At 40.3% G+C, this 18,450-nt stretch overlaps 1 protein-coding gene across 4 annotated transcripts in view; it reads right to left on the bottom strand.

Annotated features, from left to right (window-relative positions):
- The window catches only part of LOC133640923 (NHS-like protein 1), a 309,204-nt gene that overhangs the window by 147,935 nt on the left and 142,819 nt on the right, over window positions 1-18,450 (bottom strand). Inside the window, exon 1 of one of the 4 annotated variants that reach the window (XM_062034631.1) lies at window positions 12,810-13,678. The exons of the other annotated variants lie outside the window; for them this stretch is intronic. Within the exon in view, the coding sequence (XP_061890615.1) occupies window positions 12,810-13,056 (247 nt within the window). The 5' untranslated portion in view covers window positions 13,057-13,678. Of the gene's footprint in view, window positions 1-12,809; window positions 13,679-18,450 lie in introns of those variants that run through there. 4 annotated transcript variants of the gene reach the window in all.

The following is an 18,450-nucleotide window of genomic DNA, read 5'->3' as shown; positions in this document are numbered from 1 at the left end:
ACAAAGCAGACATGAAACTGCTACAGGAAAACACCAACAAAACAGGAAGGGCCACCAAAATAAGAGCGCAAGACAAGACTCAAAGCACTACACACAGGAAAACACCTACATAATCAGCCTACTGACTCAGACTGCCGAGAAATATGATGAACATTTTTAAGCACTTCACCCAAAATTCAAGCATTTTTCAAACCCTTTGAACAACATTAAAATCCAAGCATTTTCAAGGTTTTGAAGCACCCGTACCAACCCTGAATGTGGACTGTCTTGGGCCCACATGAACACATGACTGTCTGGCAAACTGAAAATCATGTCCAAAAAACCTAATCATCAAGTCTTTCAAAATGAGATCCGATACTACCAAAATAATAGGATAAAAGTGTGTGTGTGTGTGTGTGTGTGTGTGTGTGTGTGTGTGTGTGTGTGTGTGTGTGTGTGTGTGTGTGTGTGTGTGTGTGTGTGTGTGTGTGTGTGTGTGTGTGTGTGTGTGTGTGTGTGCTGAAGAAATAGTGGGAGATTTGGTTATTAGTGGCTGTAAACGGGCTGTAATGCGATTTAATGTAGGCTTTGTAGGGCTTTTCTGCATACTACAGCACTGATCTGGGATCAGCCAAAAGAGACATTAAAGGGCAGTAATATGGGTCAAACAGAAAAGATGGGACTTACCTGAGGAGGGCGGGACCAATGATCAGCACATGGGAGAGAAGAGAGAGAAAAAAAGAGTACATTTAATAAAGTGTATTTTTAATTAGAAGCGTGCGTCTTTTAACGAGGCCTCGCTGGTTTATACGTCACATCCTGCCTCTGGGGAAATGATCATCTGCTAATCTGGATTTACAGGAGGTGGAAGTAACAGCATCATAGCATCCCAGCACCATCGTCCTAGACTCGTGTTTTTGGGCCTAATCAGTTAAAACATGTTTGATAAAGAAGTCCACAAATGTCCACTGCAGAGGACGCCGAGTCTCAGGAGCATGTGGTCCAACATCTTCTTGCTTTGCAGCTTGAAATACAATTAAAGCTGCAAGCAGCGATGGACGGGACCGACTTTGACGGAGCAGTAATTAAAACTCTTTGGTCAACTTTTAATCAGAAAGGTTCAATCTCTCTCCTGCGCTAGTTTGAAGCCAAAACGACAAACATGCTCAGAGGAGATCATGTTTGAAAAAAGGTGACCGGTTTTTACAAAACTTTTGTTTTGAAGGGGGAATTGTAAACTTCCTGTTGATTTTTGCTGGGGGTTGTCAATATATGAAATGTAGGTCTAAATCAGACCTACATAGAGGTTTTTGTTTCATGTCTCTACAGCATTCCTACTGGAAGTTACAGGCAGTTTTGTCTGAGTTTTCTTCCTAGGAGCAGTTGTGTCTGTGTTTTCTTCCTAGGTGGCGCTAGAGCGCAATTTTGAGTTTTGGGGTCGGGTTTTTTATTAGATTGCAATTTTTGCCAGTCCTGATGTGTGTGTCCAGTTTGGTGAGTTTTGAAGCATGTTAAGGGGGTCAAATTACAGCTCAAAGAGGCAAAAAAGACTGTTTTTACTAAACTTTTGTTTTGAAGGGGGAATTGCAAACTTCCTGTTGATTTTTGATCTGAAGGATGTCAATGTATGAAATCTAGGTCTAAATCAGACCTACATAGAGGTTTTTGTTTCATGTCTCTACGGCATTCCTACTGGAAGTTATAGGCAGTTTTGTCTGAGTTTTCTTACTAGGAGCAGTTGTGTCTGTGTTCTCTTCCTAGGTGGTGCTAGAGCGCAATTTTGAGTTTTGGGGTCGGGTTTTTTTATTAGATCGCAATTTTTGCCAGTCCTGATGTGTGTCCCCAGTTTGGTGAGTTTTGAAGCATGTTAAGGGGGTCAAATTACAGCTCAAAGAGGCAAAAAAAGACTGTTTTTACTAAACTTTTGTTTTGAAGGGGGAATTGCCAACTTCCTGTTGATTTTTGATCTGAAGGATGTCAATGTATGAAATCTAGGTCTAAATCAGACCTACATAGAGGTTTTTGTTTCATGTCTCTACGGCATTCCTACTGGAAGTTATAGGCAGTTTTGTCTGAGTTTTCTTACTAGGAGCAGTTGTGTCTGTGTTTTCTTCCTAGGTGGCGCTAGAGCGCAATTTTGAGTTTTGGGGTCGGTTTTTTTTATTAGATTGCAATTTTTGCCAGTCCTGATGTGTGTGTCCAGTTTGGTGAGTTTTGAAGCATGTTAAGTGGGTCAAATTACAGCTCAAAGAGGCAAAAAAAGACTGTTTTTACTAAACTTTTGTTTTGAAGGGGGAATTGCCAACTTCCTGTTGATTTTTGCTGAAGGATGTCAATGTATGAAATCTAGGTCTAAATCAGAGCTACATAGAGGTTTTTGTTTCATGTCTCTACGACATTCCTACAGGAAGTTACAAGCAGTTTTGTCTGTGTTTTTTCCTAGGGGGCGCTAGAGCGCAATTTTAAGTTTTGGGGTTTGGTTTTTTGATTAGATCGCAATTTTCGCCAGTCCTGATGTGTGTGTGTCAAATATGGTGAGTTTTGAAGCATGTTAAGGGGGTCAAATTACAGCTCAAAGAGGCGGCGGAATAATAACAATAAAGAACAAAACGTTACAATAACAATAGGGTCCTCTGTCCCAAAGGGACATTGCGGTCCCTAATAAAAAAAAATGGCTCATTAAAAGCCAATCCTGGTTGTTGCTGCTCACACGCCAATGTAGGGTTAATATTTAGGTCAGTAAGCAGATGCCCTAAATACATGACACATACACACATCTGTACACTGAAGACATATTTTTTTAAAATGTTTCTAAATCTCCAAACTTGCCCGTGTCGACATGCTCCCTCTTCGCTCGCCAAAAAAATGGAAATCTGGATCATTCGCTTGCAAGTAAACATCATCAACTGCAAGAAGGAGCGAAGTCATCATGCAAAGTCCAGCTTCCCAGTTGTCATACCAGCTTGACGGGGAATCAGTCTCAATATTTTTGCATCAACATAAGTCTCATTTCCTTATTGAATCGTGCAGCCCTCGTCATCTTTTGTTAATACCTCTAAAGTAGCCGATATTATTTTTTGCAAATAATCATTAACTTTAGAATTTGATGGCAGCAACACGTGACAAAGAAGTTGGGAAAGGTGGCAATAAATACTGATCAAGTTGAGGAATGCTCATCAAACACTTATTTGGAACATCCCACAGGTGAACAGGCAAATTGGGAACAGGTGGGTGCCATGATTGGGTATAAAAGTAGATTCCATGAAACAAGGATGGGGCGAGGGTCACCACTTTGTCAACAAATGCCTGAGCAAATTGTTGAACAGTTTAAGAAAAACCTTTCTCAAGCAGCTATTGCAAGGAATTTAGGGATTTCACCATCTACGCTCCGTAATATCATCAAAGAGTTCAGAGAATGTGGAGAAATCACTGCACGTAAGCAGCTAAGCCCGTGACCTTCCATCCCTCAGGCTGTACTGCATCAACAAGCCACATCAGTGTGTAAAGGATATCACCACATGGGCTCCGGAACACTTCAGAAACCCACTGTCAGTAACTACAGTTGGTCGCTACATCTGTAAGTGCAAGTTAAAACTCTCCTATGCAAGGCAAAAAGCGTTTATCAACAACACCCAGAAACGCCGTCGGCTTCGCTGGGCCTGAGCTCATCTAAGATGGACTGATACAAAGTGGAAAAGTGTTCTGTGGTCTGACGAGTCCACATTTCAAATTGTTTTTGGAAACTGTGGCCGTCGTGTCCTCTGGACGAAAGAGGAAAAGAACCATCCGGATTGTTCTAGGCGCAAAGTGTAAAAGGCAGCATGTGTGATGGTATTGGGGTGTATTAGTGCCCAAGACATGGGTATGGGTATATGAGTAAAATGAACTGTTAAAGGTTAGTACTATTAGTGGAGCAGCAGCACGCACAATCATGTGTGCTTACGGACTGTATCCCTTGCAGACTGTATTGATATATATTGATATATAATGTAGGAACCACAATATTAATAATAACCCTTTTGTGTGAATGAGTGTAAATGGGGGAGGGAGGTTTTTTGGGTTGGTGCACTAATTGTAAGTGTATCTTGTGTTTTTTATGTGGATTTAATTTAAAAAAACAAAAAACAAAAACGATACTGATAATAAAAAAACGATACGATAATTTCCGATATTACATTTTAACGCATTTATCGGCCGATAATATCGGCCTGCCGATGTTGATTTAATAAAAAAACAAAAACGATACCGATAATGAAAAAAACGATACCGATAATTTCCGATATTACATTTTAACACATTTATCGGCCGATAATATCGGTCTGCCGATGTTGATTTAATTTTTTTTTTTAAACGATACCGATTTTTAAAAAAAACGATACCGATAATTTCCGATATTACATTTTAACGCATTTATCGGCCGATAATATCGGCCTGCCGATGTTGATTTAATTAAAAAAAAACAAAAAAACGATAATTTCCGATATTACATTTTAACGCATTTATCGGCCGATAAAAAAATTTAAAAAACCAAAAAAAACAGATACCGATAATAAAAAAAAAACGATACCGATAATTTCCGATATTACATTTTAAAGCATTTATCGACATGTCTGGTTTCCATTGTGGTCCATTAAATATTCATCACATTTGACACATTCAATAATAAAAGAAATATAACCTGTAATGTGTATATAAAAAATACCAAAAAAATGTATAAATGATGTACATATACACAGTATACATGTCAGGTGATTTGAAAAACAATATATACAGTTTCATGTTTTCCTTTGAGTGCTATTCCCTGCTGCACTTGCTTTTGTTTTAGTGTATCTTGTGTTTTTTATGTTGATTTAATAAAAAATAAAAAATAAACGATACCGATAATAAAAAAAACGATACCGATAATTTCCGATATTAAATTTTAAAGCATTTATCGGCCATCTCTAATACATATAGTGTTTCTTGTGTTTTTTATGTTGATTTAATAAAAAATAAAAATAAAATAAAAAATAAAAAACAGATACAGATAATAAAAAAAACGATACCGATAATTTCCGATTTTACATTTTAAAGCATTTATCGGACATCTCTAATATTTATTTTTATATTGTTTTTATATTTATTTATTTTTTGTTTTATTCAGTCATTGGCGGAGCTAAGGATAATATTTGAATATAGTTTTGAATACTGCACTCACGGCACACTAGTGGTTGAAAAACACTGATGTAATGCGTCACATATTTCCGGTCAAACATTTTTTAAATAACATAATATACACGGAATGATTCATTTGTATTTTCGTGGCCCGTGTTTTGCTCCTGGCATCAGTCTCAAGCAGCAAGTGCCACAAGCAGCTTACGCTCCAGATGGCTCTCTCACACCTGATTGGCTCTACAGGCGTGCCAGTGGGCAGGTCAAGACTGGACCCGATGAGGAAAATGCTTCCTCGCATGCACGTCGCCGCGGCAACCGAGGTAAACTCCCGGCCAGCCAGTCAGTTGTGCTGGAGACGGTGCATGCAAATTGCAGGTTTGAGGAGCCACAGGCACTCATTTTGGGGCTATATTTATACGACGCGTCTTGTAACGGCCGGCACGCCAGATGTTATAAATAGTATGGATTGGTGTGAGACGTTTCCTCTGAGTGGTGTGTCACTCTACTGTCTTTGTGTGTAGAATGATTTTAATGCTGACCTGTCTCTGACACCGTCTGGCCAGGAGCAAATGATATCAAAATGTTGAGTACGCAGCCATGTGGACAAATACCAACAACAGATTTTATTTGAAGGCTGGCTGCAAGCTGACAGTCATGTTGGTGTCCTGCCTGGACACACATTAGCCAATATCAGCCAATCAATAAGCTCCTTTCTTTCGCATCCATTGTAGTGCGATGATCATTTGTAGAGATGTCCGATAATATCGGCAATCCCATAAATGCTTTTAAATGTGATATCGGAAATGATCGGTATCGGTTTCAAAAAGTAAAATGTATGACTTTTTAAAAGGCCGCTGTGTACACGGACGTAGGGAGAAGTACAGAGCGCCAATAAACCTTAAAGGCACTGCCTTTGCGTGCCGGCCCAGTCACATAATATCTACGGCTTTTCACACACACAAGTGAATGCAAGGCATACTTGGTCAACAGCCATACAGGTCACACTGAGGGTCGCCGTATAAACAAGTTTAACACTGTTACAAATATGCGCCACACTGTGAACCCACACCAAACAAGAATGACAAACACATTTCGGGAGAACATCCGCACCGTAACACAACAGGACTAGGGCTGCAACAACTAATCGATTAAATCGATTAAAATCGATTATAAAAATGATTGGCGATTAATTTAGTCATCGATTCGTTGGATCTATGCTATGCGCATGCGCAGAGGCAATTTATTTTATTATTTTTTTATTTTTATTTTTTATTTTTTTTAAATAAACCTTTATTTATAAACTGCAACATGTACAAACAGCTGACAAACAATAATCAAAATAAGTATTGATTATTTCAATAAAATACTGGAAAGGATAGAAATTTAGATTGTCTCTTTTATCCGATTATTAATCGATTAATCAAAGTAATAATCCACAGATTAATCGATTATCAAATTAATCGTTAGTTGCAGCCCTAAACAGAACAAATACCCAGAACCCCTTGCAGCACTAACTCTTCCGGGACGCTACAATATACACCCCCCGCTAAACACACACCCCCCAACCCCGCCCACCTCAACCTCCTCATCCTCGAAGACAGCGGCAGGTGAGTAGATTGCCCAGCTGGGGCTTGTTATCTAATCACCTAGTCGCCTTTACTAGCAGCAGCCGGGACGAGACACAGGGTTGGAGTTGGGAGTTGCTGGCGAGCAGACGCATGAGACCGAGAGGGTGCTGGAAAGCAAACCATACTGCTATATGAAAATAAAAGACTTGTTACACCAGACTACCGGGCTCACGAAAGATCCGTCGGCACCAGGAGAACCCTCCCACACTCAGACACGTCTACACCGCATTGTATATTTTTTTTTTCAAACAATCGTTATTCCTGGGAGCTCTGACACAATGTATGCGTTTAATGACTTATACAGTCCATCATCACGGTCTACACGCCCTGAAGACGTGTTTACAGCTCTGATAGTGACTCACTTTCTTAAGTACTGCTGATGTGGATGCACACTCATGCACAGCGTGATGACACTCATTCTGTTTAGGAGAAGTCCGTACTATATGTGTCAACTTTATTTTTGTATAAATAAGGACACAATAATACATAAAAAATAATGAAATTATCCCCTCAACTCCCCCCAAAATGGATTATCTCGCTGGAATAAAAAAGACAATATAACATACATCCATAAACGTGGACGCATGTGAAAAAGGGCAATATATTCATCTGTACAGTAATCTATTTATTTATTTATATATATTTATATATCAGTGTTTCCCACACATTCATTTATTTGTGGCGGCCCGCCACAAAAGAATTAAGGCCGCCACAAATAGATTTTTTTTATTTTTTTTTATTTTTTTGGTGTCCTGTCCAGCTTCTCAGGCAAATCCTATAGTTGATGTAGATGCCCATATGGCTGTTCAGATTTACTTTACAAAAGAGAAGTGTAGGATCAAGATTTTTGGAGCTCTTTGTTCAGTGGATCAGATGTTTGATGAAGCTTTGTGTCTATCTACCACCACTACTGTTTTCTGTTTATTTGTTACTGACTGTGGCAGGACACCTCTGCCTCTGTTTCACTTTATGTTGCTGGTAAATAATATGGTTGTAGTAGTAGGCTAAAGTTAAATTATTTACTATGCACTAATTAAAGGGGCGGAGCTTTAAGAGACATTTTAGCTTTTATATTTTTATAAGATATATTTTTTGTAAGAACCACAATTAATAAATATATTTCAGTGAATAACTTATTGTTCAACTCTGTATATAAATATGTACATTTAGTGTTGTAATTATATTGTAAAATGGATGGATGGACGTTTAAAACAAAACTATTATTATTAATTAGTAAGTATACATTTTTTGAGCCTTTTTAGAGAAAATAATATCATTGTAGTAAATTATGCAAATTAATCAATGATGTCATGGTGACCACGCCCATAGCCACGCCCCCCCACCGCCACAGGTATCTTGGCAGTTTATGGGAAACACTGCAGTCACATAATATCTATGGCTTCTCACACACACAAGTGAATGCAACGCATACTTGCTCAACAGCCATACAGGTCACACTGAGGGTGGCCGTATAAACAACTTTAACACTGTTACAAATATGCGCCACACTGTGAACCCACACCAAACAAGAATGACAAACACATTTCGGGAGAACATCCGCACCGTAACACAACATAAACACAACAGAACTAGGGCTGCAACAACTAATCGATTAATCGATTATAAAAATAGCTGGCGATTAATTTAGTCATCGATTCGTTGGATCTATGCTATGCGCAGAGGTAATTTTTTTTTTTTTTTTAATTATTTTTTTTATTTAAATAAACCTTTATTTATAAACTGCAACATGTACAAACAGCTGAGAAACAATAATCAAAATAAGTATGGTGCCAGTATGCTGTTTTTTTTCTCAATAAAATACTGGAAAGGATAGAAATGTAGTTTGTCTCTTTTATCCGATTATTAATCGATTAATCGAAGTAATAATCGACAGATTAATCGATTATCAAATTAATCGTTAGTTGCAGCCCTAAACAGAACAAATACCCAGAAGCCCCCCCCCCCCCCCCCCGCCCGACCTTCCAAAACGGTTGACAGGCGCTTGATCTGTGTTTGGCCATTGTGCCCTTTGACTTTGGGAGGAAAAAAATGTCAGGAGCTCAAAGCATTCCAGTCATGTGCAGTCCTGATCTGTTTTTGGCAAATAGGGTTCAAGGAGGCGGGGCCACACGCGACAGATTGAGTGAGATATGTGATAAACATCAACAATACGGGGGTTTATTGACGCTTAGTGAAGTGTTCCAATGAGGCAATCACATGGCTTATTATCAGGGCTGCAACTAACGATTAATTTGATAATCGATTAATCTGTCGATTATTACTTCGATTAATCGATGAATAATCGGATAAAAGAGACAAACTACATTTCTATCCTTTCCAGTATTTTATTGGGGGAAAAAACAGCATACTGGCACCATACTTATTTTGATTATTGTTTCTCAGCTGTTTGTACATGTTGCAGTTTATAAATAAAGGTTTATAAAAATTAAAAATAAAATAAAAATAAATTAAAAAAAATAAAAATAGCATAGATCCAACGAATCGATGACTAAATTAATCGCCAACTATTTTTATAATCGATTTAATTGATTAGTTGTTGCAGCCCTACTTATTATTATTGTTCTACTTGAGAGGGGTCAAACCACACGGTCAAGACCGCCGAATCACCATTACTCAGAACACTGAGGGTCTTTTCACACTTGTCTGCCACAGATGTGATCACTCTGAACCAGGAAAGAACTACTAAAAATCCGTGACCGCCTGTACAACTTGCCCATTAAATCTGTTTAAAAGTCGATTACTGTATTAAAACAGACTTGTAGCCCAGATAAGCTGACTGGACAAAACTGGATTTGAAGACGACGGAATGCTCCTGAACTCCATTCCACTCTTGCACAAGCGCAACATCCGTAATTGTTTTTTTTAACGTGCAACGTAGGCAAACACACTGCTGCAGAATGTGTCGGGGTCCTGGCAGGCAGTCGCTTCCAACATAGCGGTGAATTTAAACAGATTTTTACAAGGCTGCTTATTGACAAATTTGCATGTCAAATTAGGTCCGACTAATCTGGGCAAAACGAAGCCAGAGATGACAGCAGATAAGCTCAACGTTAATGAGAGAGGTGTCCGTTTCAAGTCTCAGGTAAAGGTAAGGCTACAGTTACAAGCTAACTGACACCGTAGCTAACTGATCCATAACTAATTAGCTTAATCGGGGAAATTTGATAGCGGGGGACTTGTTTTCTAACAGCTGAAGAGACCCACACATTATTGCCAGCCTGTAAATTCATCATGACCATGACATCAGCTATTTCCACAATGTACAAAGCACCATTGTTTACTTTACGACATCCTTTAACCCCTTAAGCCAGTGTTTTTCAACTAGTGTGCCGTGGGATACAGTCTGGTGTGCTGTGAGAGATTATCTAATTTCACCTATTTGGGTTAAAAATATTGTATGCAAAGCAGTAATTATAGTCTGCAAATGATGTGTTGTTGTTGAGTGTCTGTGCTCTCTAGAGAGTAACCGTGTAATACTCTTCCATATCAGTAGGTGGTAGCCGGTAGCTAATTGCTTTGTAGTTGCAGGTAAAAAAGGTGTCTAATGCTGAAACCAAAAATAAACAAAATGTGAGTGCCCCTAAGAAAAGGCATTGAAGCTTAGGGAAGGCTATGCAGAACGAACAAAAACAGAATGCTGGAGGACAGCAAAGACTTACTGTGGAGCAAAGACGGCGTCCACAAAGTACATCCGAACATGACATGACAATCAACAATGTCCCCACAAAGAAGTATAAAAACAACTGAAATATTCTTGACTGCTAAAACAAAGTAGATGCGGGAAATATCGCTCAATGGAAGACATGAAAACTGCTACAGGAAAATACAGAAAGAAGAGAAAAAGCCACCAAAATAGGAGCGCAAGACAAGAAGTAAAACACTACACACAGGAAAACAGCAAAAAAGTCCAAATAAGTCAGGGCGTGATGTGACAGGTGGTGACAGTACACCTACTTTGAGACAAGAGCTATAGTGATGCATGCTTGGTTATGCTTTAAAGTCATATCCAACAATTGCGACGACGACTTTTTACTGTCAAATGAGTTCCGTTTTTTAATGATTTCTGCTGGTGGTGTGCCTCCGCATTTTTTCAACGCAAAAAAATGTGCCTTGGCTCAAAAAAGGTTGAAAAACACTGTGCTATTGCATGCAGTATATATATTTTCTGTCAACGTTAAAAGAACAAAAACATAATTTCCAGCCTTTTGCAGGCCAAATTAAATATTGTGGCGGACCACATTACATATTGTGGCGAGCCAGATCTGGCCCTTGGGCCTTGGGTTTTACACGGATGACTTATGGAATAATCATTATTATGCCTGTAATTATGAGCGCTTGTATTGTATTTTAAGAAGTAGGAAGCAAGACCTTGTACAATTCAAAATTTGATTAACATTTGGAGGATGCATGCTGGGTTATGGTTTAAGCCAGACCTGGGCATTCTGCGGCCCGCGGGCCACATCCGGCCCTTTGTGCGTCCCAGTCCGGCCCGCGTGAGGCCAATCATAAATTACAAAATATATTTTAAAAAGTATGTATGTCGAGTGTGCAATACAACGGTGCTGCTTTTGTTTTGAAAAGCGTTATTTGTATTACTTCCGTGTGGACGTATGCGCATGCGTGATTGTGAGTGAATGTGAACAGCGGCAATCACAAATTACAAAATAAAGTTGAAAAAACATCTATGTCGTACTGTGCTGCTTTTATTTTGAAAAGTGTTATTTATGGGCGTATGTCCGTGTGTAACCTGTGAAGGTGCACATGCAGCGACAAGTGATGCACGGTTTACACCCGAGACGCTAAAAAGAGAAAAGTTGATGACGAATGGCGTGTTTTCAACAAGACATGGACTGCCAAGCAACGTTCCCTCTAAGGTGCGCGCCTGCGCAATTGCGCACTGCTCAAGCGTCCTCTGCGCACAGCAAATATATGCCGCGCACCAAATCAAATCCCATCTGAATTCTAAACAAAATAAACACATTTATTCTGTGTAATTTTGCAATGCAACTCTGAGTGACAGTGACAACAAGCGGCCCTAACGGTGTTCGTCAACACCCTTCAATTGAACACCGTTCAATTATTTTAACGTCTATCGAGATGCTTCCAGGCCAGGAATTATATCGATCACTTTATTGAGCAAAACTGTTTATATTCGGCCATAACCAGAACCAAAAACATGAGTAAAACACTTCTATCCAAAAAAACTAGTCATTTTCTGCCGTACAAACCAGGCCAAAACCAACTTGTCATCTGTCACCAACACGCATACCACTAAACCACTGGTGCATTTATGGCCACACAAAAAGTCGGACAACTCAAACACCACACAAAGTTACACTATGACTCCTCAGTCATATGTGTGCTTATTTTACTGTCGTTTATTATTAATGTTAATTTATTGATATTAATCATGGAATGCTGTTACTAGAGAAAGTTACAGGAATGCACACTTCATCCTATGCTTACATTTCATTGTGCAACATGAGGATGTTTAAGGGGAACTAAATGTGATCTCTGAAAGGGGTACAAATGATTTCCAAAGCAGTGCTTTTGGTATAAAGTTAAGTTAGGTTAAATGAAAGTATTATTATTATTATTATTATTTATCTTACGGTATATATCAAAAATAATATTGAGTGCTCGGGGTGCTCATGCGGCCCCCGGTAAAAATTAATTGCCCACCCCTGGTTTAAAGTCATATCCAACAATTGCGACTTTTTACTGTCAACCGAGTTTCATTTTTTAATGATTTCTGCTGGTGGTGTGCCTCTGCATTTTTTCAACGCAAAAAAATGTGCCTTGGCTCAAAAATGGTTGCAAAACACTGCCTTTAGCATCCTGCTAAAACCCCAGCAACACCTCTCACATGCTCTCTACGACAACAGTATTTGTTTGTGTAGCATGTGCTTGTAAACAAGTACTTCACTGTCTTCCTGTCAGAGAACAAAGTCGGTTTGTGTCGCCACACCACGTGCTTTCAATAATGTAGTTCAATAACACTTCTGGAACAGGATTAATAACGACAACCTATCTTGTGCTGAGGCTGGTACACCCAGTCGTCGTCGTCGTCGTCACTCTCATCTGACGCGCGGTGGTCGCGGTGCGGGCGATGAGAGGACGGGCGGCGGTTGTGGACCACGTGAAGCTCGTTCTGGCTGTAAAAGAGGTGTCGGCTCTGGCGGGAGAGGGTGGACACGCTGAGCCAGCTGAGAGCCCGCGACAAACCGGCCGGTTTGTCCTTGTGGAAAGACGACGACCTGCGATCCCCTCTCATCCTCAAAAGATGAAGTCCAAGAGTGTTCTTGTTGTCTTAAGTGGGAATGACGATCCTCAGAAGCCTCGAACTACTGGTCACGAGATTCTTCACATTTTTGGGAACATGATCCAGATCTGTGCACGTACTCTACAACCAAACTATAGGATTCCATTCTACGCAATAAAATTACTCCAAGAGACATCTTCTGGTCACAACCTTCCTTGACACGAAATAGATCCTCCTGCAATCCAAAAACCTTCCCTTCTGAGAAGTGCCCATGACAATGTGTGCTCTGGTTTTTGTTGTTGTTACAACCAGAGCATTAAAGTCTTTAGGCTCAATAGTACTAAAGATGAAGACCAGCGTCCACTGACTATTGCTTGCAAACAATCAAAGTTCCCACTGTCAGGAACATTTCCTTCTCTTTCCAGATGAGATGTCCCGTGTGGATTAGGATGAGGCGGTTAGGCTGATGATGGAGTAAGGAAAAGCAAAGGTCCAAGTTTAGACACGCAGGATTTTCAGGCAGATCTCAGGAAGTCCACGTGATGAAGCCGGAATCAAGCATGACACAGGCTGAACTGTACGCTTGGCTTGGTTAGTCCCCCAGAGTCTTGTCTTTGAGAATAGAGTGCTGCAAGGTTAGGAATCCAGTCAACTCTGGTAGCAGCAGTGCTGAAACCAGAGTCCGTCCGTCCTTTTTTCCCCTCCCTGCAACTCTTTCTGTTTTCTGTGACCAAGGCCCCGCCTTTCCGTCCATCTGCCGGCAAGGCAACCACTCCTCTCTTTGCTGCTCTTCTACCCTCCCTTGCACCTTACTCCCCAGTCTGCAACTCCCCAGACACCCACACTCCTGTATCTGATATGTAATCTTAGGCACAACACAACATAATATTCCAGTTGACTGTAGAGAATATTGTCGGCCATGCAAGGCCTTAGGGTGATCTCTTTGGCCAACAAGGACACGTGGAGGCTGGGTACAACATTTTTTTTCACAATGGCGTCTATTTCTGGAGACTCTCATGAAGGCGCTGACATGTGGCCTCAGGTTGCCAGAAGGGACTTGTCAAATGCAGTTGAAAGTGGAAGACCATAAACTCTACAAAAGTGGCACCTGTTTGTCATAGTAGTTATTATATTCCAACTATTAGGAGAGCCATTAAAGGGAAAAGCTAAGTAGAAATGAACACAACAAGAACACAGGCGCCCTTAGAGACAAAGTTATCAATCAATCAATCAATGTTTACTTATATAGCCCTAAATCACGAGTGTCTCAAAGGGCTGCACAAGCCACAACGACATCCTCGGCTTAGATCCCACATCAGGGCAAGGAAAAACTAAACCCAATGGGACAATGAGAAAGGGGACCGCAGATGTGGGGACCCCCACCCCTAGGGCGACCGGTGCAATGGACGTCGAGTGGATCTAGCATAATATTGTGGGTGTCCAGTCCATAGTGGATCTAACATAATAGTGAGAGTCCAGTCCATAGTGGATCTAACATAATATTGTGAGAGTCCAGTCCATAGTGGATCTAACATAATAGTGTGAGAGTCCAGTCCATAGTGGATCTAACATAATATTGAGAGTCCAGTCCATAGTGAATGTAACATAATAGTGTAAAAGTCCAGTCCATAGTGGATCTAACATAATAGTGAGAGTCCAGTCCATAGTGGATCTAACATAATAGTGAGAGTCCAGTCCATAGTGGATCTAACATATTAGTGAGAGTCCAGTCCATAGTGGATCTAACATAATATTGTGAGAGTCCAGTCCATAGTGGATGTAACATAATAGTGTGAGAGTCCAGTCCATAGTGGATCTAACATAATAGTGAGAGTCCAGTCCATAGTGGATCTAACATAATAGTGAAAGTCCAGTCCATAGTGGATCTAACATAATAGTGAGAGTCCAGTCCATAGTGGATCTAACATAATAGTGAGAGTCCAGTCCATAGTGGATCTAACATAATAGTGTGAAAGTCTAGTCCATAGTGGATCTAACATAATAGTGTGAGAGTCCAGTCCATAGTGGATCTAACATAATAGTGAGAGTCCAGTCCATAGTGGATCTAACATAATAGGGAGAGTCCAGTCCATAGTGGATGTTACATAATAGTGAGAGTCCAGTCCAAAGTGGATCTAACATAATAGTGTGAGAGTCCAGTCCTTAGTGGATCTAGCATAATAGTGTGAGAGTCCAGTCCATAGTGGATCTAACATAATAGTGTGAGAGTCCAGTCCATAGTGGATCTAGCATAATATTGTGAGAGTCCAGTCCATAATGGATCTAGCATAATATTGTGAGAGTCCAGTCCATAATGGATCTAGCATAATATTGTGAGAGTCCAGTCCATAGTGGGACAATGAGAAACCTTGGAGGGGACCGCAGATGTGGGGACCCCCCCTGGGTGACGGGTGCTATGGACGTAGAGTTTATCTAAAGTTAGGATGGTGGTTGCCGTGTGACAGCCTGTTTTTGACAATGTTTTAAAAAAAATTACAAATAGGTATGACACATTCTGGCTGAAAAACCACAATGGTGATTAATTCCTGATTAAATTTGAAAAGAAGTGTAGCTTCTAGTGTTCAAATTAACAAAGACCTCCTGTTAAGGATGGGATTACGCTACTGAAAGTCGATCCAAGGGCTGGTGGCGAGGGACGTGGTGTAAAACAAGACTCTTTACTACGCGTCCACACCCCCTTACGCAACGTGGCGTCCTTAAGCTCGTTTTATTTGTTGCTTTACAGCGGGAATTTTTATCCTCAGAGGTTGCTGTTCACACAGAGGACTGATTGCTAACGAGGGCTTCAATTAATGATCAGCTTCACGCTTTGCAAAAGTGTGAACCATTTCATTTACTGTGCTTGATAAAAGGAAAAACAGTAGGGAAATTACTCCAATAAATGGAGGTCTTTTAGTACATTGATTTGTCCACTTCCGTAAGAAAAGCCGTTTGGATGAAATAACCCCAAGAGGAATTAAAAAGTCAAAGGTCAGCATCCTGAGTGCACCACTAATCACTTCTAAACATGGCCGTGGAATGGCGTCATCATGCAACGTGCGTAGTGGTGTCACACAGCAACACGGCAACGTCCGGGCGGAAGAAGCGGTCTGACGTTTGCGGCATTTTACGAGGAAAAAGTGCAAACGCCGCTACTTGTGATGAATTGTGAAGTTGCTATTTCATCAAGAGGAGGACATATGGGCAATGTGCTGAAACATTTCAACAAACAGCAGGCAATAACCCAATGTCGATTTTTGAACCGCACCGATGTCATAGCAGGCGGCAGCAATCATCTGGCCTAAATACAACAGGTACTAACTAAATACCGCCAATAATGTGAGCGCGATTACTTTTTCATTTGAAATGCCTTCTCATTCAGATGAGCATAGGGAGACATATTCTGACTGCTTTCAAGGCGGGCAAGAGTGTTGTCCCCATACCAATATTTTGGTACCGGTACCAAAATTATTTCAAAACTTTTCGGTAGAGATGTCCGATAATGGCTTTTTTGCAGATATCCCGATTTTGTCCAACTCTTAATTACAGATTCCGATATAAACCGATACCGATATATACAGTGGTGGAATTAACACATTATTATGCCTAATTTTGTTGTGATGCCCCGCTGGATGCATTAAACAATGTAACAAGGTTTTCCAAAATAAATCAACTCAAGTTATGGAAAAAAAAAAATGCCAATATTTATTATTGAAGTCACAAAGTGCATTATTTTTCTTTAACATGCCTCAAAACAGCAGCTTGGAATTTGGGACATGCTCTCCCTGAGAGAGCATGAGGAGGTTGAGGTGGGCGGGGTTGAGGTGGGGGTGGGTGAGGGGGGTTTAGGGGGTAGCGGGGGGTGCATACTGTAGCGTCCCGGAAGAGTTAGTGCTGCAAGGGGTTTCGGGTATTTGTTCTGTTGTGTTTATGTTGTGTTACGGTGCGGATGTTCTCCCGAAATGTGTTTGTCATTCTTGTTTGGTGTGGGTTCACAGTGTGGCGCATATTTGTAACAGTGTTAAACTTGTTTATACGGCCACCCTCAGTGTGACCTGTATGGCTGTTGACCAAGTATGCCTTGCATTCACTTGTGTGTGTGAAAAGCCGTAGATATTATGTGACTGGGCCGGTACGCAAAGGCAGTGCCTTTAAAGTCGCAGCTTACTGCGAGGTTTGTTCTCCCGGGATGCAAACTGACTATTCCGGACAAGGCTTGCAGGTAGGAACATATTTATTAATCAAACTACAAAATAACAGGCAAAAAACTCTCTAACTGTGGCATGAAATGAACAAGACTTACGTAGAGGGTTGCGTGACAATAGCGTGAAGCAAACAACTAGCATAAACTATAGCATAGCAAGAAACAAACAACTAACATAACTATGGCATGGAACAACTGTGAAACTGTGGCATGAAACAACTAACATGAACTATGGCATGGAACAACTATGAAACTGAGGCATGAAACAACTAACATGAACTATGGCATGGAACAACTATGAAACTGTGGCATGAAACAGCTAACATAAACTATGGCATGGAACAACTATGAAACTGTGGCATGAAACAACTAACATGAATTATGGCATGGAACAACTATGAAACTGTGGCATGAAACAACTAATATGAACTACGGCATGGAACAACTATGAAAATGTGGCATGAAACAACTAACATGAACTATGGCATGGAACAACTATGAAACTGTGGCATGAAACAACTAACATGAACTATGGCATGGAACAACATGAAACTGTGGCATGAAACAACTAACATGAACAACGGCATGGAACAACATGAAACTGTGGCATGAAACCAATAACTAGCATAACTATAGAATCAGACCTGAAACGAGCAATAATCATATGCCACCATGGCAACCAAAACAAACAAGAGTGCACAAAAAAACAGGAACTATGGAGTTAAACTAAAAGAACATAACGAAAACATGATCCGGACCACCCCATAATTCTGCACAATAATTGAAATAAGGTAGAACAATTGAGCATTGTAACAATGTCATTGTGTTATACGGGAAACTGTATTTAACCTATGTGTAGTGAACTCTGAACTTTGACCCTTTATCCAACTTAAAAGCGTGTCCTTCACTTTGCAACACATGGACGTTACGTCAGGCCTTTTGTTTGTCATTGTTCTCCTGAAATGTAATTTTAGAACAGCAACCTCAGCTGATTTACTGCACCTTTCCTAAGCCACTGTAGGAGCTCACTTTAGTACTAATGCTCAGTACATATGAGTACTAATACTCAGTACATATGAGTACTAATGCTCAGTAGTACATATGAGTACTAATGCTCAGTAGTACATATGAGTACTAATGCTCAGTACATATGAGTACTAATACTCAGTACATATGAGTACTAATGCTCAGTACATATGAGT

The sequence above is a fragment of the Entelurus aequoreus genome, linkage group LG23 (genome assembly GCF_033978785.1).
Source record: "Entelurus aequoreus isolate RoL-2023_Sb linkage group LG23, RoL_Eaeq_v1.1, whole genome shotgun sequence".
NCBI lineage: Eukaryota > Metazoa > Chordata > Actinopteri > Syngnathiformes > Syngnathidae > Entelurus > Entelurus aequoreus.
Note: the sequence above shows the minus strand (reverse complement) of the source record. Positions and strands in the feature narration are given on the sequence as shown.